At 37.6% G+C, this 24,610-nt stretch overlaps 1 protein-coding gene across 1 annotated transcript in view; it reads left to right on the forward strand.

Moving 5' to 3' along the window:
* Window positions 1-2,917: 2,917 nt before the first annotated feature.
* Slc26a8 (solute carrier family 26 member 8) overlaps window positions 2,918-24,610 on the forward strand; it is a 62,658-nt gene continuing 40,965 nt past the window's right edge. Inside the window, exons 1-6 of the mRNA XM_076859523.1 lie at window positions 2,918-3,102; window positions 10,544-10,683; window positions 16,027-16,143; window positions 17,932-18,113; window positions 23,100-23,264; window positions 23,994-24,143. Coding sequence (XP_076715638.1) covers window positions 2,918-3,102; window positions 10,544-10,683; window positions 16,027-16,143; window positions 17,932-18,113; window positions 23,100-23,264; window positions 23,994-24,143 — 939 coding nt within the window. The remainder of the gene's footprint in view (window positions 3,103-10,543; window positions 10,684-16,026; window positions 16,144-17,931; window positions 18,114-23,099; window positions 23,265-23,993; window positions 24,144-24,610) is intronic.

Consider the following 24,610-nt stretch of genomic DNA (forward strand, 5'->3'; position numbering starts at 1 on the left):
GCTGAGCCACAATCCCAGCCCCTGAGGAGTCAATTTTTTAAAAATTTTAATTAAGTTTAATTTAAAGAGCCACGTATAGGCAGTGGCTAGCATGATGGACAACACAGCTCCAGACCATGTCACTGACCCAATCAGTCTTCTCCAAGTATATATCTCCATGCATATTATTGCTCTTGCTCCAAGACTTTAAATAGCTAACAAATCCAGGTTCAACCCAGAATTCAGGATCCTCTGAGAAAAATTTTCAACATACTTTCTTAAATTTAACACTGACTTGAACCCAATCTGTTCAATTACTTGCCTTTTATTGCCTCCAATTTTAACCTGTTCTTTCCCTAAAATACCTGTTCTTCTTCCCTGCTCTCAATTAAGATAGAACCTAATTGAGAGGTATTTCCTCCATGAGAGGTAGTATCTTACCCATCTCCCCATGCTGGGATTCTTAATACCATTCTATAGGAGGTTATATGGTATTAGGATGTGGCATTTATTTTGGAATGAGAAAGATTGGGTTCAAATTATGGTTTTGCTCTTTAATTGTTCTGTGATTCTAAGGAACTCACTAAACTCATCAGAAAAAATAAGTATAATTATTACCAAGAAAAGGCACCTACCCTTTGGAAGATATTGGTATAGGGCAGGCCAGCAGGAAGTGCTAATTTCTATTTTTTCTACCTCTAAACTCTCTCAGCACTATATTTTTGTATTTTTATTCTCCTAACTTTAAAGTCTGTTCTTTTGTATCCCCAAAGCACTAGTATTCAACAAATATTAGTGGAGCACTAGGTTACTTGACCATGGGGGAAGTAGCATTCTTGAGTCTGAAACCAGTGAGTGGATATAATAGTAATTTATAAAATTATAAACATAAAAGCAGATGAGCTCACCAAATCCTAGTTTGATAGATGGGAGCCACCTCTTGTTATATAAACAATGTACATTGAAAGCAATAAAATGAAATTCTACTTTCCATAGCAAACTAATAAGATATCATACATCTAATGGGTACAATAATAGAAAATATAAATATTTCTGCTTCAAAAGGATATTATAAGAATTCCTGGGAGATAAACTATAATTTATAATGAAAGGATATGAGAATATTTTTCTACACTATTGGTCCCCAGACCACATCTAGCTTGGCAAGATGCTTTGTTGGATGTGCACTGTGTTTTAAAAAATATGTAATATAGGACTGAAGGATGTAGCTCAGTGACAGAGCACTTACCTAGCATGTACAAAGCCCTGGGTTCAATCCCCAGCAACACACACACACACACACACACACACACACACACACGTAAAGTAATGGATAACATTTATAAGTCAGATGATTTCACATAAAAGTTTGGAATTATGGCTTCTTCTGGAAAAGACCAGCTCTGGACTCACTGGGCCCACCAAGACCCATGGCAACAATTGCTGGAGCTAAGCCAGCTGCTGCCTTCACCAGTTGCCACTGTCCCTGCCACGCCCCAATGTCATACATTGCCAGTTTCATACCAACAGGGTCTTGGTGCCACGTACAGAACAAAATGGAATTCTAGATTTTGGATCTGACCTAGGAAAGCAATTTTTATAATCTCAATATTCTTAGCAGGTTCCTTAGGCTTCCAGGAACAAGTAAACTATAGTAACAAGTTTATTTGGAAGATTACATGGAGAAACTAAGAAAGATTGGGCCAATATTCCTGTGAGCAGGGAATATTGGCCCAATATTGGCCCAACACACAGTTCTACCTCTTTTTATTTTTTTATCAAAATCATGAGATTCTAATTCTCTTAAGTGATACATTGTTAAGTTCCTCTCTCATCCTCTTCTGCGATCTTCAGCCACCTTCTCACTGCTTTAGTGAATTTGTGATCTTTAGTTCCTGGGTGTTAATCAGCATGCTGCTGCTAACCAATGATTTGAGGGTAAAATGCAATATACAACTGTGGGCCAATTACTTAGCTTTCCTCAAACCCCAGTTTCACCCCTTGTAAAACCCGGGGGCGGGGGTGGCTAGTATTAAGATTATTGTGGGGATTTAATGGAATAACTCATGAAAAGAGTGCCAGTGCAATGCCTAGCAGGTAATAAGTTCCCAACAGATGCTGCCAGGGCTGATGATGAGGATGAGCACAGTGAAGATGCCCTTAGCATGCTGTTTTTTGGACGGGGAAACTGAAATTCAGTTTCTAAGAAACCTGCCCTCAATTATACAGCTAGTTAGAAAATAAGCCAGGATTAGTACCTCCGTCTCCTGACATCTTCTGCGCTGCCTTTTCTGCTACACCTTAATGCTACCAACTGCAGAGCTGACAGTCAGGCAAGAGATATTCACTGAGGGCCTGCTAAATGTAAGGCACTGTCCTGGGTCCTGGGGATACGATCATTAACAAAGTCCTCCTGCCTCCTGGCCTTAGCCTTTTATGGGGGAAACAGGCAAAAGGACAAATAGACAAATGTTCAAGCAGGTACTGTCAAACACTCTATTTAGATAGGGAAAGAATTCGAAGATATTATCATGAGCACATAATCCTTAGCATTTTCTGTGAAAATTGGTGATTACTACAGACTTTTCTTCTTAATCACTTTCCTGCCACATAGAAACACAATTGAATATAAAGAAAACCATGGTTCCTAGCAGGACATGTGGATTCTAGTCCTGGTTCTAATTCTTAAGTGACCAAAACTGTTTAAACTTATGAGCCTTTGTTTTCTCCATTTGGAAAATGAGAATAATATACTCTTACATTCATGATAGGGTGGTTTCAAGTATAAAATTGTATGACATTGAGAAAGAGTTTAGTAAAACTACCATGCAAATGTAAAATATCTCTGTGGAAATTTTATATCCTTAAACACGTGCTGAGGGTCTAGATATTTTTTAATGATTTTTTTCTTTGCTCTTTTTCCACGCATTCAGGAATGATGCAACCAGAGAGGAGTAGCCAGATTTACAGCTATAAGTACTCCTCTCAAAATTCTTTTTTGTATGATGTTAAGCGAGAAGTGTACAATGAGGAGAATTTTCAACAGGAACACAAAAGGAGGGTCTCTTCTTCCGGAACCATGGACATCAATATCACCACCTTCACACACAATGTTCAATGCAGGTATGTGTGTCTAATTGTTCTACTCAGGCCGAGCTGGGCAAGACGGAAACCTATCCTGACTCCTTTGCATCCTACTTCTCTCTTCCTTCTCCTGAATCCCTGTGATCAGAACCCTGCAGTTTATTGTGTAATTTTTCTTCAGTTTTTTTTTTTTTTTTTTTTGGTGTGTGTGTGTGTGATTTGACTTGTAGCACTTTCTTGATTGTAAACTTTTGGGGCATTGCCTTAACCCATTTTCTGTTACTATAACAAAATACCCGAGGCTGAGAAACTTACAAAGAGGTTTGTTTAGTTCCCAGTTCTGGTAACTGGAGGGTTCAAACAGCATGGTGCAGGTGTCCTGGTAAAGACTGCTTGATGGCATCACAACATGGCAGAGAAGTGGTTTTTCCATGCATTCAGGAATGATGCAACCAGAGAGGAGCAGCCAGATTTATAGCTATAAGTAAAGATCGTAGCAACTTGCTTTCATGGTACTAATCTAACCCCATGAGAGCAAGAATTCCTACAAGTCAGCATTAATCTATTCATGATGATGGTGCACCAACAGTCTAAGGAAGGCCCCACCCCTTAAAGGTTTTACCACCTCCCTAGCACCACCTCACCAGGGACCAAGCTTCCTTCACGTGAACGTATGGGAACAAACCACACCCATAAATATTTTGGGTGTCCCCACAATATCTATGGATGATGTTTAATAAATACATTGTTCATTTAATCACCACTACCAGTCTCCTCACAAAAAGTAAAGCAGCTGTGGTGGACTCAACTAATAACAGCTGAATGAGACCCATCCGGCTTCACAGCAGCAATGCTCTTGGTCATCAACACAGAGCCCCTTCCCACCTCTGATACTCACTGTGACTAGCTAGGTGAACTCTCAACCTACTTCTGTGCTGTGACCCTTTTAGCAATCTGATAAAGCTATTTTTTTTTACATTTTTCTAAAATTGTAGTAAAATATACATAACATCAAATAGGCTACATTGACCATTTTTAAGTATACAATTCAGCAGAATTATTGACATTCACAATGTTATACAACCATCACCACTATTTATTTGCAAAACACTTTTATCACCTCGTATAGAAACTCTGTACTCATTAATACTCATTAAGCAATTATTCCCCATTTTTCCTTCCCCCAGCTCCTGGTAACCTCTCTTCCACTCTCCTTCTTTGCAAATATGCCTATTCTAGATGTTTGGTTTAAGTAGCATCATACAATGTTTGTCTTTTTTGTGAAATAACCCAGAAAAAAAAAGCATAATGTTTTCAAGGTTCATCCATGTTGTAGCATCTATTCAGTATTTGATTTCTTTTTATAGCTGAATGATAATCCCTTGTATTTATACACATTTTGCTTATCCATTCATTTCGTAATGGACACTTGGGTTGTTTCCATCTTTGGCTGTTATAAGTAATGCTGCTAGGAACATTGGCATAGGAGATCTGTTTGAATCCCTGTTTTCAATTCTTTTAGGTATATACCTAGGAGTAGAATTGCTGGGTCATAGCCTAACTTTACATTAACTTTTTTAGAAGCTGGAAAACTGTTTTCCATAGCACCTGCATCATTTTATAGTCCTACCAGAAGTGTACAAGAATTCCAGTTTGTCTACTTCCTCCCCAACACTGATCATTTTCCTTTTTTTTTTTTTTTTTTTTAATTTTCACTGTAGCCATTTTAGTAGGCATGAGGTAGCTATCTCATTGTGGTTTCTTGTTTTTGTTTTGCACTTTTCTGATGACTAAAGATGATGAGCAACTTTTCATGTGCTTATTGGTCATTCATGTATCTTCTTTGGACAAATGTCTGTTCATTTCCTTTGCCCTTTTAAAATTTGGACTGTTTGTTTTTATTGTTGTTGTTGAATTGTAGAAGTTCTTTAAACATACTCTTATCAGATATATGACTTCTAAGTATTTTCTCCCATTCTATAGGTTGTCTTTTCACTCTATTAATTCTGTCCTGATGCATAAGTTTTTAGTTTAATGAAATTCGATTTATCTATTTATTATTTTGTTGCCTGGACTTTTGGTATCATATTTGATACATGATCATCAAATTCAAGAAAATGTATTTTCTCCTCTATGCTTTCTTTTAAGCATTTTATAGTTTTAGCCCTTAAATTTCAGTCTAAGATCCATTCTGAGTTCATTTTTGTATATAGTGTAAAAAGTCCAACTTCATCCTTTTGCATGTGAATGTTACATTTTCCAAGCACAATTTGTTGAAGAGATTTGTTCTTTTTCCACTGAAGGGTCTTGGCCAAAAAAAAATTTTTTTTTTTTTTTTGTATCAGGGATTGAACTCAGAGGCACTCAACTACTGAGCCACATTCCCAGTCCTATTTGGTATTTTATTTAGAGACAGGTCTCACTGAGTTGCTTAGTGCCTCACCATTGCTGAGGTTGGCTTTGAACTTGTGATCCTTCTGTCTCAGCCTCCCAAGCCACTGGGATTACAGTTGATAATTGTTTATTATATAAAATAAACAGGATTATAAAGAAAATGGTTATAATAAAATGTAGTTACCAAAATATGAAAAATCTCTAAATTATGTTAATAATGTGGATCTCATATCCACCATATTTTAAAAGTGATGATGAATGTAAATAATAATTTGAGATACCTGTAGCAATTATAATATGAAAATATCTGTAATTTCTACTTGTGACAAAGTCAAGTTCTGCTGATTCTATTGTGGTTTGTTATCAATATCCATAATTGAAGGAAATGCTATTTTTCATTCAGAAGTTGGCCAAAAAAAAAAAAAGTTTTCCTATTTAAGTTCACCTATACCCCCCAAATCTGTCTACAGACTCATGTGGTGGTCCCTAAACTTAAGGTCAAGAATCCTTTGTCGGGGGGGCTGAGGTTGTGGCTCAGTGGTGGAGCACTCCCCTGGTACATGTGAAGCCCTGGGATCAATCCTCAGCACCGCATAAAGATGAACTTTTATTTATTTTATTTAAAATACAGGTATTATGTCCATCTATAACTAAAAAAAATTCTTTGTGACTCTGTCATGATAAATACCCTAATTACTTAAGTTGTGCTTACCCCCACTCTGTATTTATTAGTCCCTCTCATCTCTGGTTTATCACCCACAATTGGCATGTGTTGGGCAGGGAGGAGGTACTCCACACAGCCCTATTTCATTTCCTCCCTGAGGTACATTTCTTTGTCCATATCTTGCCTTTTACAAGTCAAATGCCCCTTTCCAATTCTATGTCACCACTCTGATTTTCTTGGCTCCAGGATATGTGTCAAAAAGAGCATTTCTCCACATTGTGTTTCTCTCTGCAAAATGATATGTCTTTCCTAACTTTACCCTCTTATGAGTATCACTAAAGAAATTTCAACCTAAATTCTCTGCACTGTCCCAGCCTTGCCATCTGGACACTTAAATTCAACCCATCTGCCTTTGGGCTTTTATAATTGTTCTGTTCTCATCTCCTGTTTCTATTTTTTTTAATTTTTAATTTTTTTTGGTGTGTGTATGTTTGTACTAGGGATTGAACCCAGGGGCACTCAACCACCAAGCAATATCACAACATCCCGGCTCTTTTTACTTTTTCATTTTGAGACAGGGAATTGCTAGGTTACTCAGGCTGGCCTCAAACTTACCATCCTCCTACTTAAGCCTCCTGAGTCACTAGAATTACAAGCATGTGCCACTGTGCCCTGTTTATGTATCCTTTTTTATTTCATTATTATTCTTTATATAATCTATTACTTCGGGAACACAATTCCCTCCATTTCTGAATTTTAACCAGAAAGATGGCACAGCTTAGTGGTTAAGAGCACCATTCTGATGTAACAAAGAATCCCCTCATTATGTATAATTTTAATGCAATAATTAAAAAAAATTAAAGAAAATCAGAAACCTTCAAAAGTCTAAGAATCAATAATTAAAAAGAGAAATATTCTGAATCCAGGCTGTATAGTTTTAAATTCTATTTCTGCTGCTTTCCAGCTATGTGATCTTAGGTAAGCTATTCAACCCTACTGTGTCTTGCATCCAACTGTAAAGTGGGCATGGTAATATGGTGATTATAAGGATTTGAAGAGTAAATATTTGTAACATGCCTAGGAAATAGGAAACACTAGATAAGTGGGGTTTGTTTTTTAGTAAATAAAATAATCTTTTAACTCCATCTCTTCATTTTTGCAGAAAAGTTCTTATCTCTTTCCTCTTAGCAACTGCAAATACTCCCTTTCTTGTCAAAAATCCCTCCTGTACTTTCACAGCAACTCTTAACATTCCTCACTATTTTTATTTAATTTTTTTTTTGTAGTTTAGGTGGATAAACTTTATTTTATTTATTTATCTTTATGTGGTGCTGAGGATAAAACCCAGGGCCTCACACATGCTAGGCAAGTGCTCTACCACTGAGCTACAACCCCAGACCGAATTCCTCACTCTTAAGATGCCTTAACTGAGATCCAAATCACGTCTAAATACATACTTCTCCCTTTCCCCCATTAGATTCAGTTTCTATTCCTCTAACTGCCTCTCTGATTCCATTCATTCTTAGATCCTCATCACTCCATGTCAATTTTATTTTTCACCATGCCAAAGAACTTTGATGACTCTGCACAGAGTAGCTGGTCTTAAGCCAAGTGGCACGTGGCAAGGAGGGACGACTGGACCTTGTGAAGGAACAAACTGTTCCAGTGCCATACTCTCCTCTCCCCCAAAAAGACTCATAATTAAAGAGAACACTCTTTGTGCACCTGCCTCAAACACACCAATCTCAGAAGAATAGCAATGTGATGTTCCTTCCAAACCAATGTACTTGTTCCTGAGCAGAATTTCACAACTGTCAGGAGATACTGTGGAGGTCACACGAGTGAATAGAACACTGGCCAGGGAACCAGAAGACCTGGCTTCTAGCCCCAGCTCTGCTCCTACTTACTACCTTGACCTTAGCAAAGTCATTTATACTTATTTGGCCTTACATACCTTAGAGATAGTGATGCTTACAGTTGAAAGAGAAAACATGTGAAATGACTTCTTTTCTGAGCACACTACAGTTATATTTGTTGTTATAATAAATCCCAACTATCTAGCACAGCTCACAAGTGAAAAAAAAAAATCTCTGTATTCTTGGCTTACAACTCATGCTAAAATATAAAAAGCAAAAGGCAATTTAAAACCAAATTGAGGGCTGGGGATGTGGCTCAAGCGGTAGCGCGCTCGCCTGGCATGCGTGCGGCCCGGGTTCGATCCTCAGCACCACATACAAACAAAGATGTTGTGCCCGCCGAAAACTAAAAGATAAATATTAAAAAAGATTCTGTCTCTCTCTCTCACTCTCTCTTTAAAAAAAAAAAAAAAAAAAAAAAAAAAAAAACCAAATTGACTTGATTGATTCATTGACTAGTGGTGATTCTGCTCATTTAGATGGTCTAAAGGTTAAATCAGGTTTATTCAATCTCAGCAACATTGACATTTTGCTCTAAGTTGCCCAGGCTGGTGGTAAATTATGAGCTCAAATGACCCCTGCCTCAGCCTCCCAAGTAGCTGGGACTACAGGCATACCAACCACACCCAGCTTTTTTTTTTTTTAATTCTTTTTTTTTTATTGGTTATTCAAAACATTACAAAGATTGCAGAATCACATCGGTTACACATCCACATTTTTACATAATACCATAATAGTAACTGTTGTATTCTGCTACCTTTCCTATCCTCTACTATCCCCCCTCCCCTCCCCTCCCATCTTCTCTCTCTACCCCATCTACTGTAATTCATTTCTCTCCTTATTTTTTTCCCATTCCCCTCACAACCTCTTATATGTAATTTTGTATAACAATGAGAGTCTCCTTCCATTTCCATGCAATTTCCCTTTTCTCTCCCTTTCCCTCCCACTTCATGACTCTGTTTAATGTTACTGCCACATCGATGTTCATAGCAGCACAATTCACAATAGCTAGACTGTGGAACCAACCCCGATGCCCCTCAGTAGATGAATGGATTAAAAAAATGTGGCATTTATACACAATGGAGTACTACGCAGCACTAAGAAATGACAAAATCATGGAATTTGCAGGGAAATGGATGGCATTAGAGCAGATTATGCTAAGTGAAGCTACCAATCCCTAAAAAACAAATGCCAAATGTCTTCCTTGATATAATGAGAGCAACTAAGAACAGAGCAGGGAGGAAGAGCAGGAGGAAAAGATTAACACACCCAGCTTTTAACATTGATATTCTGTACCAGAAAGCTCTTTCTTTGGAGAGATGTCCTGTTCATTTTAGGATTTTTAGCTGTATCCCTGGCCTCTACCTATTATATGTCAATTATGAGAATAAGATATACTGCCAAACATTGGCAGACATACCCTGGGGAACAAAATTGTTTCTGGTTGAGTTCATTGAGTAAAAGGATAATATATATTATATACATATTATATAATATATATATATGAATATATATTCACACACACATATATATACACATATACATATATGTATGTATGTGTATATATCTCACATACATTTGTACATATATTTTACACACATACACACACACGTATCCTTTTTTTTTTTAAACTGAGGGTTGAACCCAGGGACACTCCACCACTGAGTGACATTCCCAACTCCTTTAATTTTTTAAGGCAGGATCTTACTAAGTACTTAAGATCCTCCTGCCTCAGCCTTCCAAGTCACTAAGGATTACAGGCTTGTGCCATAGTGCCTGGCTATAAAGTTCTTTCTTTACATAGCTAACTCCTTAGGCACCAAATTCCATATTCTATATTTTCCATAAATTTCTACATATCACAGATCAATGCCAGACAGAGTTCATGTTTGGTAAAAACTTTAGTATATGGGAATGATATGAATGTGTTAACTGCCCTCCCCCACTCACATCACATCTTGAAGAACTGTCCTTATCATGAGGAAAGCAAGAACAATTCATTTTCCTATTAGAAATGCGTAGGTTTAATCTTTCCAAACTAAAACAGAAATAATTGTACAAATACATATGAATTTTAGTTCTTGACATTTACATAGCACTGACTGTCCAGGTGATTTGGTAATGTCTGGAGATATTTTGGATTGTCACAGCTGGGGGAGCAAGGACTACTGACATCTAGTGGCTAGAGGCCAGGGATGCTGCTAGACATCCTGCAATGCATGGCAGTCTGATGGGTTAAAATGTCACTAAAGGGCTGAGCTCAGCGGTAGAGTGCTTGCCTAGCATGTGTGAGGCACTCGTTTCAATCCTCAGCACCACATAAAGATAAGTAAACAAAATAAAGATATTGTGTTCATCTACAACTAAAAGTACTAAAGAAAATGTCAATAGACCTGATGCAAAACTCTGCTATCTGGAAGCCCAGGTGGTGCACTGTGCCTTTCTTGACTCCATGGGGCATACTCTTTGGAGAAACTCATCAAGTTTCTGCTCTTCTTTCTCATAGCTGCTCATGGCACAGGTTTCTAAGATGCATGTATATGATCTTTCCCTTCCTCAAATGGACATGTTTGTACCGATTTAAGGATTGGCTTCTTGGAGATTTACTTGCTGGTTTAAGTGTTGGCATTGTGCAAATTCCCGAAGGTAAGAAAAATTCAAAGCCTTTTCACCCAAAGACAGTCTTGGGACCTTTTCTGCTTTCAGAGTAAACAATTACTAGTGCTAGGGAAGAAGTGTGAATATCACATGTTCCCTTCAACTGCCAGATTTCTAACCTCTCCAGGATGATTCCAAAAGTCTTAAATTAGCTTACACCCTTTTCAGAATATTTATAACACCCACTCTTGGTCACCTTTTGCTTAACTAATGATTTCATACTCTCAATTACAATAGATCGCACTTGGCATTGTTTTTTTTTTTTTTAATCTTTCATACATTTGATTCATGTGAGTTATGCTTTTCCATTTTTACCCCAAATACAAATTGCAGAATCACATCATTGGTTTTTACTAAGAAACATTTGCCGGCATCTCTCCAGCAGACACAAAAGCCCAGAGGCCACTCTCAATTGGCAGTTCAGATGTAAGATAAAGTCACACACATAGAAGTGGGAGCCCTCTGGGCTTTAGAAACCTTGTTTCCCAAATAGGAACCAACAACTCTTTTAACAAATCTCTTCCAAGGTCCTAGAAGGGACACTCCAAGATATAAGAGACTCTATGTCTAGAGAAGACCAAAGCTAGGGCTTCCCATTGGATATTTATCTTTCATTCACAGTCCTTGAGGTCCAGATGGAGTGCACTAATTGAGCTCATGTTTACCATGGCTGGTAGCACAGCTGACATTCTGTTATCACGTCTCCAGGGAAACAATAGAAAGTTAACCCAAGACCAAATTTGTCCAGAGACAAGAGAATGGGTTTTTATTACTCCTTTACTCACAGAAGTTCTCTGTTCTCATATAGTCTTTTTTTTTTTTTTCTTCCATACTGGGGATTGAACCCAGAGCCCCATGCATGCTAGAAAAGCATTCTACCTCTGAGCTTCACCCCCAATCTCCAAATAGTGATTAAACATCCTCATTTCTCTGTTATTCTGGGGCCAACCATCAGGGCTGAAACTTGTAATTGTACAGATTGTGCAAAACACAAAAGAGACCAAATAAAAGGTCAAGTGGTGGCTGAAATTCAACTCTGGCATAGGGATGTTAATTGGGGAAAATGAAATGCCTTTAAAAATATTTGTTTATTTATAAATTATCATACAGTAAATTTATTTTCCTTTTGGTATAGAGTTCTGTGAATTTCAATACATGTACAAATCTGTGAAACCACCACCACCACAACCTAGATACAGAGTCGTTCCATCACCCCAACATCTCTTCTGTGCCTTCCCTTTTTAGTCTCCTACTCCCCTGACCCCTGTTAACAACTGCTGTGTTAACCATCACCATGGTTCTGTGTCTTTGAGAATACCATATAAATAAAACCATACAGTATGCAACTTTTGAAGGGTAGCTTAATTTAGTATTATGCCTTTGATATTCATGCAAATTGTATATATCAATATTTGCGTTTTTTTGCTCCCCCCCCCATACTGGGCATCAAATCCAGGACCCTGCACAAACTAGGCAAATAATGTTTTAAATCCCAGCCCTTTATATTTTTATTTTGAGACAGGGTCTCAATTAGTGTCTGAAGCTGGCCTCAAACATGTGGTACTCCTCCTGCCTTAGCTTCTTGAGTAGCTAGGATTACGGGGATGTGCCACCACACCCAGCTTGATTTGTTCCTTTTTATTGCTGAATACGTCTATTTTAATACACTTTTTATATGTACATTACATTTCACAATAAAAAGTGAATTAGTAGGGGCTGGGGATGTGGATCAAGCGGTAACGCGCTTGCCTGGCATGAGCACGGCGCTGGGTTCGATCCTCAGCACCACATAAAAATAAAATAAAGATGTTGTGGGCTGGGGATGTGGCTCAAGCAGTAGAGCACTCGCCTGGCATGCGTGCGGCCCTGATTCCATCCTCAGCACCACATACAAACAAAGATATTGTATCGCCGAGAACTAAAAAAAAATAAATATTAAAAAAAAATTCTTGCTCTCTCTCCCTCTCTCTCTCTTTCTCTCTCACTCTCACTCTCTCTTTAAAAAAAAAAAAGATGTTGTGTCCGCTGAAAACTAAAAAAATAAATATTAAAAAATTCTCTCTCTCTCTAAAAAAAAAAAAAAGTGAATTAGTTACCAAAACTATTACCCTACTAATTACCAAAAGAAAAAAAATGTAATTAAGACACTGTAGTATTGCATGAATCAACAACTAGGCCAATGGAATATAAAAGAAAGTGACACATATATGAATCATATGATTTATTTATTTATTTTGTAGGAGTACTGAGAATTGAACTCAGGGGCACTCAACCACTGAACCACATCCCCAGCCCTATTTTGTATTTTGTTTAGAGACAGGGTCTCACTGAGTTGCTTAATACCTCGCTTTTGCTGAGGCTGGCTTTGAACTTGCCATCCTCCTGCCTCAGCCTCCCGAGCTGCTGAGATGAATCACATGATTGATATCATATGTCACTACAGAGATGGCTTTTTAATGATAAATTATGTGAAAAGTTGGATACTAATATAGGAAAAAACATTATATCCCTATCTCACACCATACACAAATGTCAGCTCCTGGTGGTTTAAAGACTTAACTGGGAAAAGTAAAACAATAAAGATTTTTTTTTAATAATGGAGGAAATTATATTCCTTCATAGTCTACCATCACAATCTTAAGGTAGAAATGAGACACAAAAAGCAAAAGGAAAGGACCAAAGAAAAAGACTGACAAATTGAATCAAGTAAAATTTAAGAACCTGTCTATTCTAAGCCTCTATAAAGATTGAAAAGCAAATCATAAGGGCTGGGGACATAGCACAGTAGTAGAACACCCAGCGAGTGTGTATGAAGCCTTGGGTTCACTCCTTAGCATAACAAAAAAGGAGAGGGAAAGGAAGAAGAAAGAAAGAACAAAAGGGAAAGAAAATCACAGAATGGGGAGAATATTTGTAATACATATACATTACAAAGATTTTATTTATAATATAGTTAAGACTCCTTAAAAAAACAAAACAACTATATAAGACTGCTCAAAATTACAAGTAATTGATGAAGTAGAAATTGAAATTAAAATGAGCTACCACCATACACCCTAAAATTAAAAATCTGACAGTATGACGTGCCAGCACAGATGTGAACAACAGGCGCTCCCGTATATTGCTGGCGGGAATATAAATTGCACAACCATTTGGAAAACAGTTTGTCATTATCTAGCAAATGCCCCAGAAGTTATAATTAAGGGTTTATAATCTCAAGGAACTTGTACCTCTGTGTACTGGGAGACAGGTACAAGAATATTCAGAACACTACTACTCATAATAGCCTCAAATTGGAAACAAAGACATGACACTGTTCAACCCTGGAGCAAAGAGAAAAAATGGGGGAAATAGCTGCCTTGGGTCCTGATGCCCTTTTGGTCCCAGTCTCTGATGACGTCCAGCTACTCTTTGTACCCTTTTAAATTTCCTATTTTGCATAAGCTCATCTGAGCGTGTTTTCTGTCTCCTGCAAACTATATAACCATGCTTAAGGAAAAAAAAAAAGTGTGAGCTTGTAAATTATAATAGACTTGAGATATTTGGATCGGAGCCATATTTGGATCTTGATTTAACAGACTGTGAAATATGAAAGCAAATAATAATTTGCTAAAGATTGCCTCAAAACCCACCCTACCTCTGGCTGGAGGTCTCTCATAGGGCTACAATCAAGCTATTAGTCATTTTAAGGCCCCACTGAGGCTGGAGGACCTGTTTCCACGCTCACCCATGTGGTTGTGGACAGAACTCAGAAGATCCACTTACAAGCTCATTCTCATGTTTACTGACAGGCCTGAGTTCCTCCCCATAGATGAAGATGCTTGAGCATCTTCACAACTTGGTATCTGGTGAGACCATCTGCAAGTGTGGGGCCCAAGACAAAATGGAAATGCAGGGCCCCTAGTGCAAAACTTATTCAGAAATTCAAGATAGTGACAGCAAAGCATTAAACCAAGTGTGAGGCCCTTCCATGCCCAAGAGTCCACGTGACCACAGAGGTCAGACACCTTTGAAGACAACACTAGCAATAAAGATGGAAGCCATAGATTTTTTTCCTTGCAGCCTTATCGGGGAGGTGACATTCTGTCGTTTATATTGTAGTATGTTCCTTAGAAGCAAGTTATTGGGTCTTCTCACACTTAAGGCAGGAATACCAATTGCCCATTGTGTATCCTCTTAGAGACCCTTACCACAATGACCATTTATGAGATAATTAGGGATGTTTGAAGATTGAGTGTATGGTAATGCTATTGTAGTTAAAGTATCAGAGCCATCTTTTAGAGATACATACTGAAATATCTACCAGTGAAATGATTTGGTATTTTGGATTTGCCTCAAACCAATACAGGGTGGGAGAGGATTGGGGTATAGGTGAAACAAGATTGGTCATGGGTGGACCATTGTTGAGGTGAATGATGGTATACAGGAGTTCATTATACATGCTCTCTACTTGTATATGTTTGAGATTTTCCATTTAGAAGAAGCCTTGTTTGTATAACATGATAAAGTAGCTGGCTGAACTCATAACTTAATTTCAATGAGAATATCGGTAACATGTAAGTTGAGGAAAATCCCTTAAGCCCAGGAAGTGTGGACTTGAAACATCAAAAAGATGACATCAGGCATGTTATTATCTTTGCTTTAAATTTTCCAAATTCTCATGGTGCATCTTAGAAAAGGAAAGTGTTGAAGGAGCTAAAGGAAGAGATTGGAGTGTTGGGCAGATAGAAAAGAAATAGCACATATCAACTTGGAGTCAAGTCGGTTAAGTGTGATTCTTGCCTTGCCTCCAGCTCTATCTTCAGCCCTGGAGGGTTCCCAGGGCCATCTTGTGCTAGACTAAGGATAGGGATGGTACTCCTGGACACTGGAACTCTGAATTGTATTGTCATGGTGTTTGCTTTCCTTATTTAGTATTAAGACTTCACAGTGAAATTTGTTTCATTCTGTGATAAAGAATTCAGGTGTCAAATAACATGGTAAATTAGAAAAGGAAGGTAAGAATTGGAGGAGATAACAAAAGGTATTCATTACAAGTTGTTGTCAAGGGATGCTATTACCACATTCACTTGGCTGTATACATGGATCTTCTTGTTGCTGTTGTTGTTTGAGATTGGGGTCTTTCTGTGTTGCCCAAGCTGGCCTCCAAGTTGATATCCTCCTGCCTCAGTATCCTGAGTAGTTGGGATCAGAGTAGCTGGGATTCATTCATAAGCCACCATGCCTGACTTCACATGGATTATTTTTATTTTAATTATTTTTTTACAGTTTCTATTTTAAGGTGACTTTTAAAAGCCAAACTACCTTTTATTATTTACATTATCTTTTCAGGTCTGACACTTTCTTTGATGACAAGACAACTGATTCCTCCTCTTAATGTCGCTTACACAGCTTTCTGTTCTTCTGTAATTTATGTAATTTTTGGATCATGTCATCAAATGTCCATTGGTGAGTTCAATACTGGAACCAAAGGAGGTAGATGAAATTTCTTCCTCAATCATTTACTTATTGCTAAGAAATCTGATTTAAAGTTATCTTTAAGATAGAAAAGAGGCAGAAGATAAATAGTTAGTTCATACAGTTAGTATTTACGTTAAAAATATAAGTACTTCTTTTAGTGTGTTATTACTAATGTCACCTAGAAAAACAGGCCACCAAGATGTTTCCCAAAGGAATTTAATGACAGAGGTACTTCCTTGGTGAAATTGCCACATCTTGGAATTTGTCTGCCTACTACCCAAACACCTAAAAATGATTCGGCTAATATTCCAGTCTTTAGCTGGACCTATAATAGCCCAGTTCCATTGGGCTGGTTTATAATACAGCCAGTCAGCTTATTAATTTATAATGAGAAAATTCTGTCCTTGTAATCAAAACACTCAAGCCCACAGATAAGCACGTTTTCCTTGCCTGAGTCAAAAGTCCACCTACTGATTTATAATTAGAAATGATTGTCAGAGGGACCAAAATAGTTAAAAGTCACCCAATCATTACATTTACTTAACCTAGGTAACACTGAATTAATCACAAAATGCCCCAAGAGGCTTGGAAGGGCATAGAGAACATTCACTCTGTGAGGTACCTTTTCCTGGACTTCCCCTTTGCACAACTTCTAGTGGCAAACTTTGAACATTCTTATCGACACACCCATTCTCCAGATATGTTTGTACATTCTGTTGGTTACTATCCCATTCTTTTAGATGTGGAATGTTACTATGGCTTTTTGTTTTTGTTGTTGTTGTTATAAAAATGTTTATTATTTACCAAAACCAGTGGACCTCTTATCAAATGTTGCTTGGTAACAAAATCTTGGTACAGCTTTAATTAAAAGAAGAAGAAGAAGAAGAAGGAAGAGGAGGAGGAGGAGGAGGAGGAGGAGGAAGCTATTTGTCTCATTGTCATTAATTAGACTTTCTGCAACGGTCACTTAATCCAGACTTGTTCAGGGCATTAATCAGATATTTTGTACTTTACTTAATTAACTACATTAAGTGTGGCTTTTTACATTCAAATACTATTCCCAAGTTCCTGGGGCACCTCACAAACATTTCCAAATTCTGACAGGAAGACCTCTTATAGTTTAGGTACTTTAAAGGAAGATTTGCCTTTGCTCCCATGTGCATATATGTCAATATGAGGAGTAAGTGAAACACTGTTTGAAACAGGTTTAGCATGATGTTGTCTTGCACATAGTAAGACCTCTAGAAGTTTTGGGTACTGAGCCAGGTGCAGTGGCATGCACCTGTAGTCCCAGCTGCTTGGAAGTATCAGTTGAGCCCAAGAGTTTGAAGCCTGCTGAGACAACCTAGCAAAATTCCACCTCAAAAAAAAAAAAAAAAAAAAAAAAAATTGGGGGGGTATTCTTCCTATTATTCTTGTAGCTTTTTTTATGACCCTTTCACACCATTTTACTTTTTATCTATCTCTAAGTGCAGTGACTGAGCCTGATATCCATTTCCAGTCAATTTCTCTTTGACTCCCACCCCATATGCCCATGATGTAAATACCTGGACCACCAGCATCTAAATCCTATGAGTTGGTGACAGTATGTGGAGTCACTATTCTCTTCCCTGCTCTTTCTTACTTCCCAGAACCTTCTATGGCCACTTGCAAATAAGAAAGTCTCTTCAAATTGAAGACAATACAAAATAATCAGGCCAAGGCTTGCTTTTGTCGGTACCTGTCAGTTTACCTGGATGTAAAACCTCACCTTCTGTCTAATATCTTCTCCCATAGGTCCCTTCTTCCTTGTGAGTGCTCTGATGATCAACGTCCTGAAGGAGAGACCATTTAATTATGGTCACCTGGTCATGGGAACTTTTATCAAGGAAGACTTTTCTTCCCCCACCTACTTTCTCAACTATAACAGATCCTTAAATGTGGTGCAAACTACAACTTTTCTGACTGGGATTTTTCAGGTAGGATCTGAGTCTCTGAACTCCTGGAAAAGAAAAAAGTAAAGGGTTATAAATGGACCCCTTCTTTTAACTGCTCCTGTGGCCTATGATGATAGATCTGGAATGTCAGTCATTTAGTTGTGGAATGTGTAGATAGGCTGTCTCCTCAGTGATAAAACTTCTTCTGAAATAATCCACCACTAATTTAGGAAAAGATACTGACTGAACTTTCCATAAATCCTTTCTCCTCTGAGACAGAGAAGGGTTTTAGGGTCCAGAGTGACACTCCTGATTTAAAAAAAAAAAAAAAATTATTCTAGGGGATGGGTTTGTAGCTCAGAGGTAGAGTGTTTGCCTCACACATGTGAGATACTGGGTTCAATCTTCAACACCACATAAAAATAAGTAAAGAAAGGTATTGTGTCCATCTACAACTAAAAAAAATTTAAATTACTCTATATTCTTTATCAAGAATAGGACTCCTGCCAGGTGCAGTGGTGCATGTCCATAATTCCAGCAGCTTAGGAGGCTGAGGCAGGAGAATAGTGAATTCAAAGCCAACCTCAGCAATTTAGCAAGGCCCTAAGCAACTCAGCTAGACCCTGTCTCTAAATAAAAGATAAAAAAGGGCTGGGGCTGGGGGCTCAGTGGTTAGGTATATCAAATCATATGTTGTAAGTGAAAAATAGAAACAATTTCTTCAATTATACCTCAGTTAAATGGAAAAAAGGGATCAATCTACCAGGAAGACATAGCAATCCTAAATCTAGATGAACCAAACAAGAGAACTATACATTATGAGAAGCAAAATTTGATAGAACTGAAAAGAGAAATTGACAAATTCATAATTGCAGTTCATAATATCAACAAATAACAAATTTATAATATCAACACTTTTCTTTCAACAATAAAACTAGACAAAATTAGCAAGTATATTAAAAAATTCAATGATGCCATCAAACTAACAGAATTTAAAAGATATTTACAAAACACTCTACTCAATAATAGCTGAATACACATTCTTTTTAATGACCCACGGAACGTGTACCAAGATAGTCTTAATACCCAGTGATAAAACAAACCTTAACACTTAAAAGAATTTAAACCAGACAGAGAGTATTCTCTGAGCACAGTGTAATCAAACTAGAACACATAAACAAAAAGTGAACATGAAAATCTCCAATCACTTGGAAATTGAACAACATATTTATAAATAATCCATGGATCACAGAAAAAAAGATCAAGGGAATTTTTTAAAAGGCATTTATCAAAATTTGTGAGACACAGCTAAAGCAGTTCTATGGGTGAAATTTATAGCACTGAAATACAAGAGAAGAAAGGAAGTCTCACTAATCTAAGCTCCAACTTCAAGAACTTACAGAAATAAGAGTAAACTAAACCTAACACAGACAAAAGAAAAAAAAGTTTTAAAAAAAAGTAAAAATCAATGAAATTAAAAACAGGAGTGTTTATTATATAATGTGTAACTCCACATGTGTAGCATTCTTTTTTTTTTTTTAAGACAGAGTGAGAGAGAAAGAGAGGGAGAGAAAGAATTTTAATATTTATTTTTTAGTTCTCGGTGGACACAACATCTTTGTATGTGGTGCTGAGGATCGAACCCGGGCCGCACGCATGCCAGGCGAGCGCGCTACCGCTTGAGCCACATCCCCAGCCCCACATGTGTAGCATTCTTGAAAGTGACAAAATTATGGAAATGAACAGATAAGTGGTTGCTTGGGGGTTAGAATGGGGTGAGAGGGATACGGGGACAGTCATAACATGGCTTCAGGAGGGGTCCTTGTAGTGATAGAATTATCCTATATCTTGGCCATGTCAATGTTAATCTCCTAGTTGTGATACTGTTTAACAAGATGTTATCATTGGGAAAAATTGGATAAAGAGTATATGGATCTGTCTGTATTGTTTCTTAAGTCTGCAAATCCATCTAACATTTAACTTAAAAATAGAAGTCCGAACTAGATAATAGCTAACATTTATTGCTGCTCACTGTTCTAAGCATTGTACATGTACTACCTCATTTGATCCTCACGGTAACTCTCTTTATGAAGGTATGTATTAATAGTGGTTCTTATTTTATGGACCCAAAGGCAGGGAGAAGTTAAGTAGATTGCCCAAGGACACACAGACTCAAGATACCAAACTCAGATTCAGTCTCAGGGCTCTCAGCCTCCAGAATTGGTGCTCTAGGTAGTGTTAAAACGTAAAATAATACTTATAAAAGTGGAGACTGTGCCAGTGAAGTCAAAGAATAACCTTTTGTTGGAATGGAGTTTTCTGGGAAGGAAAGAACTATCTATTGAGCCCCTCCACATACACTTAAAAAAATCTTTTTATAAATTCTTTCTATAAAATTCTTTCATATAAGTTTTGTCTCACAGGCTGATTCTGACTGGTTGATAATGGCTGCCTAGAATTTTATGCTAACACAGAACCTGATGCCATATCACAGTGGGCCAGAGGGAATTCTAGGTTGATAGTGGACATTTGCCATTTACAAGGTAGAAGGAAAGGGTGGTATGAAAATGAGTGATGAGTATTTGTGTCTGTCGCTATTTTCATATTTGAATCCATATCCCTCTGTATTTGGTATTTTTTCTAGCTCTGTGCTTTTTTTATATTTGTTCTTTTTAGTTATACATGACAGTAGAATGTATTTTGAATATTATACATACATGAAGAATAACTTTCCATTCTTGTGATTGTACATCATGGGGATGTATGTAGTATTATTCATGTTTTTTAATATTTATTTTTTAGTTGTATATGGACACAATACCTTTATTTATTTATTTTTATGTGGTGCTGAGGATCGAACCCAGGGCCTCGCATGTTCTAGGCAAGCACTCTACCGCTGAGCCACAACCCCAGCCCTTATTCATATTTAAAGATGACAAAAACCAAACTTCAGGGAGTCAAGGTGTCCACACTTGGTGAGTTGGCAGGACCCAATATTGAAGCTGGGTTCTCCAGACCCAAGAACCATGCTGTTTTCACCAAACCCCCTAAGGAAGAAGAATTGGACTGAGCTCTCGAAAGAGATAGTGAACCTATATTGGCCAAGATGGCAAAACAGAAGGGTTGGTTCATAAACACAGAGGTGGCAATCACCCAGCCACACTAACAATAAGAAGCAGCTTGCTCTATCTGGAGTTAGAATGTATTGGGCAGTACTGACAGATCAAAGGAGACACAGGGCAGGCTGATTGAGAGTTTTGAAACAAAAATCTTTTAAAACCAAAGGATTTATTGTTCTAAGTTTGTTTTCTGAGCGTTTTAGTGCAGTGGAGGATGAAGTGATAACAATACTTAGCTTTTAAACTTCCATTTTGTTCTATCTTCACCTTTTCCTGAATTGTTTTTGTGATAACATACCCTATTATGGAGGTTTGGAATGTACCCTGTATGCACCCATTTTATAACCCTAGAGGTTTTTTTAAGTATAAAAAATGGACATACACATAGAAAAAAACCTCAAAGAGTAAAAATGTATATAAATTGGTGTCCACAATCTCTAATTTCATTTCCTGAAGTTTAAGAGTTTGATGTCATCCTTGAAGATCATTTGTGTATATGTTGTATGTTATATAACATGTTTTTATCATATATATATACACACACACACACACACACACACACACACACATATGTAAAATACACATTTAAAATACAGGTTAAGGGCTGGGGTTGTGGCTCAGTGGTAGAGTGCTTGCCTAGCATGCATGAGGCACTGGGTTCGAACCTCAGCACCACATAAAAATAAAAATAAAGGGCTGGGGTTGTGGCTCAGGGGTAGAGCGCACTCGCCTAGCATATGCAAGGCCCTGGGTTCAATCCTCAGCACCACATAAGAATAAATAAAGGTATTGTACCCAACTACAACTAAAAAATAAAATATTTTAAAAAATAAAAATAAAAATATTGTGCCCACCTAAAACTAAAAAAGTTTTTTTTTTCTTTTTTTTTTTTTTAGAGAGGAGAGAGAGAGGGAGAGAGAATTTTTTAATATTTATTTTTCAGTTTTCGGTGGACACAACATCTTTATTTTATTTGGTGCTGAGGATAGAACCCAGAGCCCCGCACATGCCAGGCGAGTGTGTTACCGCTTGAGCCACATCCTCAGCCCAAAAAGTAAATATTTTTAAAAAATAAAAATAAAATACAATACAGGTTAAGTATTCCTTATCTGAAATGCTCAGGACCAGAGTGTTTTGGATTCCATATTTTTTCAGATTTTTTGATTATTTGCCTATACATGAGGGGGATATCTCAGGAATGGGATCTAAGTCAAAACATGAAAGTCATTTATGTTTCATATACACCTTGTTCACTTACCGTGAAGGTAACTTTTCTACAATATTTTTAGTGTGCTCACGCTTTGCAGCCCATCATGTGAGGTCAGGTGTGGAATTGAGTTGGCACTCAAAAACTTGAATTTTGGAGCAATTTTTGATTTCAGGTTTTTGGATTTGGGATACTTTACTTGCATTATATCTTAATTATGTGTTCAGGATTACATGAATCCTGAAGACATAAATAGATTCAGTTTAGTCATTCTTAGTAAAGGTAAGAGTCAAAGGCCAAGGTATTTGAACTGGATGCCAGTTTATTGTCCTTTCCTCTGTGAAAAGCTGCATTCCTCACAGGCATGCTAACATACAAAAGGTTTGAAAGGGTAAAGGCTTGTTGCGGTCACCTCTCAGCATTTCCTTCTTGTCAACCTAGAGGGCAGTAGATTCTAGAGCAAGAACCTGAGAGCTGACAGTGCTCACAGTGCGCACAGGCCAGGGCCCAGCTTATTTCGTGAGTCTCTATTCACTGGGGAAAGCAAGGCAGAAAAGTTGTCAAAGGGGCCTACCATAACTTCTTCGTTGGAAACTCTTCTTTCTGATAAGGAGTCCTGGGGGCCCCTGATGAGTGTCTTTGGTGCCATTTCTGGTTTGATGCCCCTTTCTGGCTTTCTTTTTCCATCTGAACCCCTTGCAGATATCAATGGGCGTGCTTGGTATGGGCTTTCTGTCCGCTTACCTTCCGGAGGCTCTGATCAGTGCTTACCTAGCTGCTGTCGCTCTGCACATCATGCTGTCCCAGCTGACTTGTATCTTAGGGATTGTAATTAGCTTCCACGCTGGTCCCATCTCCTTCTTCTATGTGAGTAACTTCACCCCTCACCCAGCTCCTGGCCTGCAAAAACAAGTGGACCAAGTAAAGAGACTTCTGCCCTTTCCCAAAAGGAGATGTGGCTGAGAGGCAGCTCAGTCAAGCAAGTCGTAGACTTATTAGAGTCTTGGTTAACTGCAGATAGTCAGTAGGACCATGTTCTCAGTTGCAATAACCATTTCAGCCGAGCACAATTTTCATTATAATTTGGACTTTAAGTTACTAGTGTATCTATCATAATTCTCCCAATACTTGCCTCATTACAGACACATATCCTAAAACAACTGCAGGATATAAAATACAAAGTAGTCCCTGAATGTAGGAAAGAAATAGAAGCTCAGTTAAAGAACGCATATGGCTTGGGAAAATTAATAATGAATAGGCTAATAAGTAGAACTCCTAGGTTTTTTTTGTTGTTGTTATGCTGAAACATAAAGTCACTTTATTGAACTATCCTGTCTCTTTTGATCTTTTTTTTTTAAATTTTCAAGGTACTAGGGCCTTGCACATACTAGGCTCTACCAACTGAGCTACACCCCCAGCTCCTTTAATATCTCTTATTTAATTTTTAAAAAATACATATCAGTTTCCAGCCCCCTCACTTGCCCTCGCTGTCCTAGAACTGCTTGTTTTGTAACTAATCTAGAAAAAAAATGTCCTTTTCTAGATGTAGGCAATTATTATCTCTTTCTAAGCCTCTGTAATTTTGTTTTCTTTCAGAACATAGTGAACTACTGTATAGGTCTCCCCAAAGCTAATTCCACCAGCATTCTACTGTTTCTAACTACTGCTGTTGCTCTGAGAATCAACAAATGTATCAAAGTTTCTTTCAATCAATATCCCATCAACTTTCCAGTGGAATTAATTCTGGTAGGTGTTTTTGATGTTCCAATTTCACGATTCAGATCATTTTAAATACCTACTTTTAAAGTAAATAAATAAATAAAAAGCAAGTAGCTCAGGAAGGCAAAGGTTCATAGAGGAATGTAAAATTAAGAATTAAAAAAAAAAAAAAAAACAGTGAGGGGATGGGGTTGTAGCTCAGAGGCAGAACACTTGCCCAGCACATGTGAGGCACTGAGTTCGATCCTCAACACCACATAAAAATAAATATAGTGAGATCTCTTTTATTTGCCGTTTTTTTTTTTTAATATTTTTTAAAGTTGTTCATGAACCTTTATTTTATTCATTTACTTATATGTGGTTCTGAGAATCAAACCAATAACTCACACATTCCAGGCAAGTGCTCTACCACTGAGCCACAACCTCAGCCCATCCTGTTGTGTTTTTTGTAACATAAATATTTCAAGATACTTAAATGTGTTAAATTTTCTTTT

Source organism: Callospermophilus lateralis, chromosome 6, assembly GCF_048772815.1.
Source record: "Callospermophilus lateralis isolate mCalLat2 chromosome 6, mCalLat2.hap1, whole genome shotgun sequence".
Taxonomy (NCBI): domain Eukaryota; kingdom Metazoa; phylum Chordata; class Mammalia; order Rodentia; family Sciuridae; genus Callospermophilus; species Callospermophilus lateralis.